The sequence below is a fragment of the Cebus imitator genome, unplaced genomic scaffold (assembly GCF_001604975.1).
Source record: "Cebus imitator isolate Cc_AM_T3 unplaced genomic scaffold, Cebus_imitator-1.0 Scaffold424, whole genome shotgun sequence".
Lineage (NCBI taxonomy): Eukaryota > Metazoa > Chordata > Mammalia > Primates > Cebidae > Cebus > Cebus imitator.
In genome coordinates this window covers 1,490,128-1,502,403 of record NW_016107739.1, presented here as the reverse complement: position 1 = coordinate 1,502,403, position 12,276 = coordinate 1,490,128, and the positions used below count along the sequence as shown (strand labels likewise).

The following is a 12,276-nucleotide window of genomic DNA, read 5'->3' as shown; positions in this document are numbered from 1 at the left end:
AAAAAAAAAAAAAAAAAAAAAAGGTATTTTTATGATTATGTGGTTCAAGAACTAATGAAAATCCACATGGAAGCGGATAGCAAAGTTTCTGATAGCATATGTATCTGGACCCTTACAAACTACAATGGGATGACATTGTGTAATTTGATTTATTTTCTTTTGTTGTATCAAAAGCATATGCCTTAAATAAGGCCATGATGTTGTTTTCTTTAGCTTTTTGACCAAAAATTAATCTGAAGGAGATTTTTTCAAGGGGCAAGAACTTTTTTGGTGAGCTGTAGCAGGACTGTGTGAATTTGGATACAGCCCAAGGGAAGGCAATAGCCACTGTTACACAACTTCTGCAAATTAGCTATATCTGGAGAAGTAGCACAGGAAGAGTTACAAAACCACATGGAATAACAATAAACTTTATCTGCTGGATCACTCCTTGCCTTTGGGGCCCTCCCATCCACCGGGAGAGAGGTTCCCTTCACCTTAGCAACTTGTCAACCACATTAAACTGTGGCTTTCCCAGGTAGAGGGAAATGGCTGAGAAGCAAAGCCAAATGAGACAAAATGCCTTTAGTCATTAGATCAACGGACTTGCTCAACACCAGTAAATCGTTAAAATTAAAGCTTACTTTATACAAAATATAGATCTATGACCAAGATGGAGAAAAAGGAAACAACCAAAAACAAAAGAACCACAACAACACAAAAAGCAAACCCCATGAAACAATAGTTTCCAACATACCGGGTATCAGGCAACAAAAGTCATCTCTCTCTGAGCTAGGAAACAAATGGTAAACCCTACCAGTAACCCAGCTTACCACCTTGAGATCTTCCAGGCCACAGCACAGGGAAGGGGAAAAAGTAACATAGAGCCAGCAGACTCCCTGAGTTGAAGAGACACAACTGAGAGTCTGGAGAGACCCAAGTGGCTAGAGTCCACAGGCTAGAAAATCAGAGTGGAGACAGCTGTGGAGACACAGAACTCCAGAGAGCTGCAGAGGGCCACCCTGTAGTATTAGGCAGATCAGTGCATTTGTGTGAAAAGAACTATCCAATGCTAGGAAAATATCCATTTAAAAGATTAAACAGTGCCCAGTGCTTACATGCTGGCTGGAAACAGTACCCTTTCCACAAACTAGAAAAACTCACTGTTCACAAGGCACTAGGTCAGGACCTAAGGAAGGCTTTGCCTCAGCAGTGAGGAATAAATAGTACTGCACTGAGCACTGCTAGAGATCTGCTTAACAAATCACATAACCAAGACCTCAAAGGATCAAACAGATAGCAGTATCTGTGTGCACACCCACGGCACGCACCCAGGTAAAATTCACAATGTCCGGTACCCAAAGATTAGTCACCCAGAGTCAAGAAACCGTAACTCCTAATGAAGAGACCAATAGAAACTAACTCATAACAGATATGTTAAAATCAGGAGAAAAAGACATATCATTTTAAAACAGTTATTCTATGTTTGAAAAGTTAAATAGACATAAAAGACATAAAAAAACAGCCTAGGCCAGGCACAGTGGCTCATGCCTATAATCCTAGAACTTTGGGAAGCCAAGGCAGGAGAACTGCTTAAGGGTAGGAATTGGAGACCAGACTAGGCAACACAGTGAGACGTTATTTAAAACAAAGGAATGAGCAGCCCAAACCAAACACCTAGATACGAAATCTAAGTTAGCAGCCCCAGAAATAATAACTACATAGGTAAACATATAAGACTATTTTATTATTTAAATTTCATTAAAAGATAATTTATTGCTTGAAGGAGAATAACAATGAATCACTGAATTTATAATGTATATAAAAGTAAAATGCATGCCAAAAAATAACATAAAGGTGGAAAGAAATATAAGTATATAAAGTTATTACATTATCATTAGGTGGTAAAACATCAACTGAAGTCAAAGATGTATATTTTAAACCCTAAAGCAGTCACTAAAATAACAAAACAGGGTTACAGTTAAGAGGAAAACAAAGAAGATAAGAAATAAGGGCCCAGCGACGTGGCTTAAGCCTGTAATACCAGCACTTTGGGAGGCCGAGGCAGGTGAATCACAAGGTTAGGAGTTCGAGAACAGCCTGAACAACATGGTGAAACCCCATCTCTACTAAAAATACAAAAATTAGTTGGGCGTGGTGCTGTGCACCAGTAATCCCAGCTACTCAGGAGGCTGAGGCAGGAGAATCGCTTGAACCCGGGAGGTGAAGGTTGCGGTGAGCCGAGAGTGCGCCATTGCACTCCAGCCTGGGCAACAGAGAGAGACTCCATCTCAAATAAATAAATAAATAAATAAATAAAGCAAGAGAGAACAAAGAACAGACAGGACAATTAGAAATAAAACAGCAAGATGACAGACTCAAACAAAACCACAACAATAATCACATTAAATGTATATGATCTAAGCACCCACATTAAGAGAGAGAGACTGATTATGAGACTGGGTATAAAAAGCAACCTCCAACCATATGCCGCCAACAAGAAATGCACTTTAAATATAAAGATACAAATACATTTAACCCTTCAACAGATGGATTTAAATTCCATGGGTCTACTTACACATGGATTTTTCTCAATAAATATATGGAAAATTTTTTGGAGATTTGCAGCAATGTGAAAAAGCTTGCAGATGAACAGCACAGCCTGGAAATATTTTTTAAATTAAGAAAAAGGTATGCCACAGATACATAAAATATATGTAGATATTAGTATATGTTATAATTAACAACCATAAATACATGCAAATCTTTTACAAAAAGTTAAAATTTATTAAAACCTACACAAACGCAGACTGTACAGGGCATGATTTGTAGAGAGAAATGTAAACAAACGTAAAAGTGCAGTATTACATCATAACTGCATAAAAGCAGTTATATATAGTATGTACAACAATTTCATAGCTACTATAGTAAGCTCAAGTGTTGCAAGCATCCACATAAAACACCCTGTGATGCTAATCATCTCATGAGCAGTTCATCTCTCAGTAAACTGCATGTCACAGTAAAAAGCAATCTCTTGTGTTTTCACCTTATTTTTCATCAGGTTTAGTGCAATACTGTAAACCTTAATTAACACCATGGGACCCTATGAAGTACTTACTAGTGAGGCTAGAAGCACTCCCAAGAAGCAGAGAAAAGTCACAACATTAGACGTAAAAGTTTAATTTCTTAGTATGTACTGTAGATTGAGGTCTGCAGCTGCAGCTGCCTGCCATTTCAAGACAAATCCAGCATAAAGACAACTTACAAAATGTTTTCTTATGAAAAAAATAAGCAAATCGTGAAGCTGTTGCTACAGCTATGCCAGCAAGTGAGAAAATCTTGCACATTTTGTGAAATACAAAATATGTGTTATTCAACCATTTACATTGTCAATAAGCCTTCCAGTCAACAGTAAGCTATCAGTTATGTTTTTGGGGAGGCAAAATTTATACTTGGATTTTTTTTTTTTTTTTGAGACAGAGTCAAGTTCTTATTGCAAGGCTGGAATGCAGTGGTGCGATCTCAGCTAACTGCAACCTCTACCTCCTGGGTTCAAGCAATTCTCTTGCTTTAGCCTCCCAAGTTAGCTGACATTACAGGCACCTGCCACCATGCCTGGACATTTTGTATTTTTAGTAGAGATGGGATTTTACCATGTTGGCTAGGCTGATCTCTAACTTCTGACCTCAAATGATCCACCTGCCTCAGCCTCCCAAAGTGCTGGGATTACAGGCATGAGCTACTGTGCCTGGCCCATACTTGGATTTTTGACTACATAAAGTTGGTGCCCCTAATCTCCATGTGCTTCAAGGGTTAACTGTGGTTTAAAAGTAAAAGGATGAAAAAGAATATGCTAATACTAATCAAAAGAAAGCTCTAATGGTTATAATAATATCAAAATAGATGTGAAAGCAAAGAATATTAATAGAGATTTTAAAAGCTTGATAAAATTGATATACCTCTAACCAGGCTAATCAGAAAAAAAGAAAGCCCACAAATTTTCAATAGCAGGAATGAGACAACATCATTACAGATGCTAGATATTAAAATAAAGGGATATCTATAACTTTATGGCAATAAGTTAAAAAACTTTAATAAAACGAATAAATTCTTGAAACTCAGACTACCAAAGTTCACTCAAGTAAAAACAGATAAGCTACAGCTGTGTATCTATTCAAGAAATTAAGCCAGGTGCAGTGACATGCACCTGTAATCTCAGCTACTCAGTCTGAGGCAGGAAGACTGCTTGAGGCCAGGAATTCAAGGCTGTAGTGCACCATGACTGCACTTGTGAATAGCCACTGCAATCCAATCAGGACAACATAACAAGATGCCATCTCTAAATAAATAAATAATTTTGTTGTTGCTGTTGTTATTTGAGACAAAGTCTCACTCTCTCACCCAGGCTGGAGTGGCATGGTGTGATCTCGCTCACTTCAACTTCTGCCTTCTGGGGTCAAGTGATTCTCCTGCCTCAGCCTCCCAAAGAGCTGGGGTTGCAGGCACCCACCACCATACCCAGATAATTTTTGTATTTTTAGTAGAGATGGGGTTTCACCATGTTGATCAGGTTAGTCTCGAACTCCTCATCTCAAGTGATCTGCCCACCTCTGCCTCCCGAGGTGCTGGGATTACAGGTATGAGTCACTGCGCTTGGCCAATAAATAATTTTAAAATGAAAAAAACGGTAATAATAATTTTCTGGGCATGGTGGTACATAATTGTAATCCCAGCTACTTGGGAGGCTGAGACGAGAAGACTGCTTGAGCCCAGGAGTTCAAGACTAGCCACAGTGAGACCCCCATTTCAAGATAAAATTAAAATTAAAAAGAAATTGAAATTATAGATAAAAACTCTAGCCCCACAGGAAAAAAAAAATTTGAAAGTGCACACTGAGATGAATTTACCAGTAAATTCTCCACATTTAAAACATAAATAATTATAACTACATGGATAACTCTATAATTTTACTTTTCGAAAGATAAAGGGAGGGAATATCCCCAACTTACTGAATGAGGTCAACCTTACCCTGATACCAAAAACAGACAACGACATTACAAGAAAAGGAAACTACAGAATAATACGTCTTTTGAGTGGTGAAGGAAAAATTCTCAATGAAGTTATAACAAGCTGAATCCAACAACATATTAAAAGGATAATACATCTATAATATCATATACCTACATTATATTAATGTAGGACAACTTTGTTTTTTTCTTTGGGGACAGTCTTGCTCTATTCCCAGGATGGAGTGCAGTGGCTCGATCTCAGCTCACTGCAACCTCAACCTCCTGGGTTCAAGTAATTCTCCTGTTTTAGCCTCCCAAGTAGCTGGGATTACAGGCACCCGCCACCACGCCCAGCTATTATTTTGTATTTTTAGTAAAGACATGGTTTCATCATGTTGGCCAGGCTGGTCTTGAACTCCTGATCTCAAGTGACCTGCCCTCCTTGGCCTCCTAAAGTGCTAGCATTACAGGTGTGTGTCACTGCACCTGGCCAATAAATAATTTTTAAATGAAAAAATGGTAACAATAATTTTCTGGGCACGGTGGCACATGATTGTAATCCCAGCTACTTGGGAGGCCGAGGCAAGAGGACTGCTTGAGCCCAGGAGTTCAAAACTAGCTGGGCAACACAGTGAAACATCCATCTCAAGATAAAATTAAACAAAATAAAATTAAAAATAAATTGAAATTAGGCCAGGCGCGGTGGCTCACGCCTGTAATCCCAGCACTGTGGGAGGCCGAGGTGGGTGGATCACGAGGTCAAGAGATCGAGACCATCCCGGTCAACATGGTGAAACCCCGTCTCTACTAAAAATACAAAAAATTAGCTGGGCATGGTGGTGCGTGCCTGTAATCCCAGCGACTCGGGAGGCTGGGGCAGGAGAATTGCCTGAACCCGGGAGGCGGAGGTTGCGGTGAGCTGAGATCGCACCATTGCACTCCAGCCTGGGTAACAAGAGTGAAACTCCGTCTCAAAAAATAAATAAATAAATAAATAAACAAATAAATAAATAAATTGAAATTGTAGATAAAAATTCTACCTCCCCAAGAAAAAAAACAAAACTTTGAAAGTGCACAACGAGATGAATTCACTAGTGAATTATCCACATTTAAGAAAGAAATAATTGTAACTGCATGGATAACTGTATTATTTTACTTTTAGAAAAGATAAAGGGATGGAATATCCCCTGCCCCGCCCAACTCACTGAACAAGGTCAACCTTACCCTGATACCAAAACCAAAGACATTACAAGAAAAGGAAACTACAGAATAATATATCTTTTGAGTGGTGAGGCAAAAATTCTAAACGAAGTTAGAGCAAATTGAATCCAACAACATATAAAAAGGATAATACATCTATAATATCATATACTATATTATATTAACATATTAATATAAGACTGTTTTTTTGGAGACAGAGTCTCACTCTGTTGCCCAAGCTGAAGTGTAGTGGCGTGATCTTGGCCCACTGCAACCTCCATCTCCTGGGTTCAAGTGATTCTCCTGTTTTAGCCTCCTGAGTAGCTAGGATTACAGGCACCCACCAGCATGCCAAGATAGTTTTTTGTATTTTTAGTAGAGATGATATTTCACCATGTTGGCCAGGCTGGTCTCGAACTCCTGACCTAGAGTGATCCACCCACCTCAGCCTCCCAAAGTGCTGAGATTATAGGCATGAGCCACTGTGCCCGGCCAATGTAAGACATCTGTATTAGAATATATCTATATTCCTAGAAATGCTGGGTTTAACATTCAAAAATTAATCAATGTACTTCAGCATCACAAACTAAAATAAACAAACAAAAAAACCACAGATCATCTCAAGAGATGCAGAAAAAAAATTAACAAAACCCAATACCCATTCCTGATAAAACTCAACAAACAAGAAAGAGAAGAGAACTTTCTCCACCAAATTCAGAGCATCTATTAAAACCTATAGCTAACATCATACTTAATGGTAAGGGGAACAAACTGCTGATACACATAACAACACGGGTGAACCTCAATAATTATGCCGAGTGGAAAAAAACTAGACAAAAAACAGTATATGCTGAATGACTTCATTTATATAAAACTCTAGAAAATGCAAGCTAACACATAGGAACAGGAAGTGGACTGTGGTTGCTCGGGGATGAAGGGAAACAAGGAGGGAGAGGAGGTATAAGCAAGGGTCACAGGGGACCTTTTGGGGTCTTACCTTAAAGAAAGAATGAATAGCAGCTGTCGCTTCACTGCGAATCCTCAGTATAGATCCCAGAATGTTAGTCCTACACCTCAAGTGAGGATATTGTCTCAGGTATTCCAGAGGATGCCTTTCTTTGTATCTGATGGGGAAAGTCTGCCAATAAATGAAAAGAACAAATTAGAAGCCAAATGAGATACTGTTTAATAAAATCCATTTCCAGGGTATTTCTTAAATAGTGCTTTAGAACCAAACTAAGATGCTTTCCTTCTTTACTTCTTAATATACCTGATTTTTAATCCACATTATTTCCACCAGATAAGTGGAATGGCAGGATGGAATCAGAAAGATGTAGGTTTGAATCTAGCTCTACTACTTATTAGCCAAGTAACTGAGCTAGTAACACTGAAGCTCATCTGTTATTTATCGAGTTTGTAGCCAATCACTTCCTACAAATAGGTTAGGTTTAATTATGCAAAATATCCACTGGCACACAGGAGTTCAAAATATTGTAGATATTAAAGATGTACACACAAGGCTGGTGCTCAATTTTAAAATCACCTATATGTCTTGAAAGCCCACGATCATTCATAATCGATTGGTGTAATTTATTACTATTATCAACACTACTGGTGTCTAAAAACATGAGGGAGGGTAAGCAGCTTTCTTCCAGCTAGCAGAGTAGTGAAGATTTACACCAAATTTGAAAGAAAATTACGGCTCCAACTTGAAATATGTCTACCCTGCTCATATTCATGTGACAAGATTAAGACAGACATATCCTTTCAGATAAAAATCAAAGTTTTAATTAAAAAGATAACAGAAAAGCTAAAAAAAAGAGCTACATTGGCAGCCTGTTTCTTTCAGTTTCATCTATTTTTTGTAAGTCTTGTACACATACAAACTTTTACATTGTACAATAACAAGCACCATACTTAATAAAAATGAAAATGTGGCTGGCGTGTCGGTGACCTGGCCTGTGAGGAGCAGTGAGCAGAATGAATACCTTCCAAGACCAGAGTGGCAGCTCCAGGAATAAAGAACCCCTTTTGAGGTGTAGTGATGCACAGAGGGACTTGGAGCTTGCTATTGGTGGAGTTCTCCAGGCTGAGCAGCAAATTAAAGATAACTTGCGAGAGGTCAAAGCTCAGATTCACAGTTGCATAAACTGTCACCTGGAACGCCTTAGAAGCCGTGAGGTGTGGCTTTATGAACAGGTGGACCTCATCTATCAGCTTAAAGAGGAGACACTTCAGCAGCAAGCTCAGCAGCTGTACCGGTTATTGGGCCAGTTCAACTGTCTTACTCATCAACTGGAGTATACCCAAAACAAAGATCTAGCCAATCAAGTCTGTGTGTGCCTAGAGAGACTGGGCAGTTTAACCCTTAAGCCTGAAAATTCAACTGCCTGCTCTTTGAAGCTGACACAACTGCTCTGCACCAGACCATTACCACCTTTGGGTCTCTCAAAACCATTCAAATTTCTGAGCACTTGAGGGCTCATGCTAGTTCATCAAATATAGGGCCTTCCTGGAGAAGAGAGGCTATATCCCAATGCCAGAGCAGAAGCAAGCATCCAGTATTGCAACTGTCCCTCTCAGTGAATGGCACCTTGGAAGCAAGCCTGCCAGTGGTCATCAGGCTCCTTACATACTCAGCGCCAACCCCCAGGACTGGCTCACCCAAAAGCAGACCCTGGAGAATAGTCAGACTTCTTCCAGAGCCTGCAATTTCTTCATTAATGTCTGGGGAAGCCTAAAGGACTTAGAAAACTGGCTCCTCAAGAGTCAGCAACAGGAAGTTCCTGAAAAACCAAGTTATCAAAAGTGTAACAGCCATTCTACTACTAGTTCTTTCTCCACTGAAATGGAAAAGGTTGAAGATCTAGAGCTTCCTGATCAAGATAAGATGGACTTATCAGATTGGCTGGTGACTCCCCAGGAATCCCATAAGCTGGGGAAGCCTGAGAATGGCAGTCATGAAATCAGTGAGAAGTTTAAGCTCTTGTTCCAGTCCTACAATGTGAATGACTGGCTTGTCAAGACTGACTCCCGTACCAACTGTCAAGGAAACCAGCCCAAAGGTGTGGAGATTGAAAACCAGGGCAATCTGAAGTGCCTGAATGATCACTTGGAGGCCAAGAAACCATTGTCCACCCCCCAGGGTGGTTACAGAGGATTGGCTTGTCCAGAACCGTCACGACCCATGTAAGGTAGAGGAGGTGTGCAGAGCCAATGAGCCCTGCACAAGCTTTGCAGAGTGCATGTGTGATGAGAATTGTGAGAAGGAGCCTCTGTATAAATGGTTTCTGAAGAAAGAAGAAAAGGATAAAAATGGGATACCCATGGAACCCAAACCTGAGCCTGAGAAGCATAAAGATCCCCTGAATACGTGGCTCTGTCCTTCTAGAAAAGAAGTAATAGAACAACCTAAAGCACCAAAGGCAATGGTTCCTTCTAGAATTGCTGATTCCTTCCAAGTCATAAAGAACAGCCCCTTGTCAGAGTGGCTTATCAGACCCCTATACAAAGAAGGAAGTGCCAAGGAAGTGCCTAGTACTGAAGACAGAGCTGGCAAACAAAAGCTTAAAAGCCCCATGTGCACTTTCTGGTGTCCCTTTAACACAGCAGACTGGGTCCTGCCAGGAAAGAAGATAGGCAACCTCAGCCAGTTATCCTCTGGAGAAGACAAGTGGCAGCTTCAAATGAAGGTCCAGAGGAAGTATTACTTAATACACCTCTACAGGAGGAACATAAGTTCCCCCCAGACCATTACAGCCTCCCTGCAGTTTGTGATCTCTTTGCCTGTATGCAGCTTAAAGTTGATAAAGACAAGTGGTTATATTGAACTCCTCTACAGATGTGAAGACAAGAGCAGAGCTGCCTTTCTGCCAACTATCACACATCATGAGCTGAGTGACTACGGCTTGCCAATCATTGTTTCTGGGTCTGACCAGTTAGCTTAGTTCTTCTCTCACCTAATTTTGAACTAGTAAAGCAAAGCGAGTCATCAGATTTATGAGTTACTGTTTAAAAGAAAAATGCTGTTTATTGATGCTGAGGTGATACAGTTCCTTCCTTCTTACAGAAGTGTTAATTTACTCCCACATTAGAAATGCAGCATCTTTGTGGATACATCTTTTTCACAAGCCTCCAAGCCTCCTTAGATTGGGTCGTTACTAAAAGTACACGAAAATACTCACTCTAGTTTTAAAAATGAAATATTTCTGTAATCGATGTGTATTGATATATTCTAAAGCTAGTAAACTTCTCTAACGTTTAAGTGCCCTATAGATGCTTCTCTTGCTGTGGGTTTTCTTGTTAGTGGTCTGAAATAATGATTTCCCTGTTCTATTAATATACAGTGTATTTTGCACAAAAAATTAACCTGGCTAATAGTGATTACCAAAATATATATTAATAATCTTGGCAATTTTTGATATTACCAAACATTTTAGCCTACATGTTCTACATTACTATTCATTTGAAACTCAGCTACTGCAAATCTTTTTCTTTCTGTAAATGTTACTAAAGTATCCTGTGAGCTCTTTTAGAAGGGTTTGGTATTATTTCAAGACTATTTTTGAGGCAGTTCTAGCCTTTTAAAATATTTTACAGACCTACGGGGTTTAAAAGAACCCCAGTACCAACTAAGCAAATAGGCAAAGACATGCTGGAAATGTAGTATAGTGCTTGAACTATTCACTATATTGGTGCATCCTGTGTAAATGGAAGCTGAACTTGACACCTGGTGTTTTTAACTAGGGATTCAGTTGTCCTTCTCCTGTAAGCACAGCACACCTGTACCTCCAAAAGTGACGTTTTAGTGAACAGGCTGTTTTCAACACTTGTGCCTCAGGGTGTTCATTGAAGCTTTATGAAAACTACTGATGTTTTCTCAATCTCCTTAAAGTTATGTCCATGCTTTAAAATGTCTCTGTAGGAGAGATGTGGGGTTTATAATGTTTTTAAATTCTCTAAAGGTATCTTTGCTGCTTTCCAGACTTTAAACTATTAAGCTGCTTAACTGCCTATTATTGAAAATACTTCCGGGGAAACTTCATGGTCCCACAATGTCATTGCCATACAGCTTCACTAGAGTTCTTTGAACCACAGCTGGAAAGAGCTTTGTATTATTTTTTAATTCCCTCCTCAGATATCACTTAGAACTATTATAATAAAGTGGTGGGCAAAAACAACATAAGGAGCCTTTCAGTTATCTTAAGTTGCAGCTAACTCTGTAGTTTCTTTTTTGAGGCCAAATACACTGTATTTTACATTGTCAAAATATAATTTACATTAATCACTATGTTAATGATATGTAAAATATTCTTTTGCATTGATGAATTTTGTATCTGCCTCCATTAAAAGCATAACAGCCATTAAAAAAAAGTAAAAGTGAAAATGTAACCATATCATAATTCTAGCAGTCAGAATTCCCTATGTCGGAATATTTTAAAATGATACTGAACCTAAGAGGAGGGGAAGATGAAGGCATCAATGCCAAGAGAAGCTAAGGAAGAACAATTTAAGAATACAATAGTCCCCGGCTTATCCACAGGGGATATATTTCAAGACCGCCAGTGGATGCTTCCTTTATTTCCTTACATTTTTTCCTATTATACTGAAAGAATTAACAATGAATTAAAGTGATGCAATTTCCCTATATTTCCTCATTTTTGTTCATTAAATGTTTGAAGACAGGTATAGCAAAAACACAGAGGAATCAAATAGCTAGAATATAAATTTCAGTTGTGTCACATCAGCTCAGGCAAGTCATTTCATCTGGCTGGGCCTCATTTTCTCCACTATAAAAAATTTTATTAATAATCTTTTATTCTGGCCGGGGGCGGTGGCTCAAGCCTGTAATCCCAGCACTTCGGGAGGCCGAGGCGGGTGGATCACGAGGTCAAGAGATCGAGACCATCCTGGTCAACATGGTGAAACCCCGTCTCTACTAAAAAAATACAAAAAATTAGCTGGGCATGGTGGCACGTGCCTGTAATCCCAGCTACTAAGGAGGCTGAGGCAGGAGAATTGCCTGAACCTGGGAGGCGGAGGTTGCGGTGAGCCGAGATCGCACCATTGCACTCCAGCCTGGGTAACA

The 12,276-nt window shown here is 39.5% G+C and overlaps 1 protein-coding gene and 1 pseudogene across 2 annotated transcripts in view; one reads left to right on the top strand and one right to left on the bottom strand.

Moving 5' to 3' along the window:
• The window catches only part of NARS2 (asparaginyl-tRNA synthetase 2, mitochondrial), a 147,773-nt gene that overhangs the window by 127,412 nt on the left and 8,085 nt on the right, over positions 1–12,276 (bottom strand). Inside the window, exon 4 of the mRNA XM_037731819.1 lies at positions 7,186–7,326. Coding sequence (XP_037587747.1) covers positions 7,186–7,326 — 141 coding nt within the window. The remainder of the gene's footprint in view (positions 1–7,185; positions 7,327–12,276) is intronic.
• On the top strand, positions 8,117–11,552 carry LOC108290134 (annotated as a pseudogene). The gene has a single exon (XR_001819452.2). The product of XR_001819452.2 is annotated as a nuclear receptor coactivator 4-like (transcript).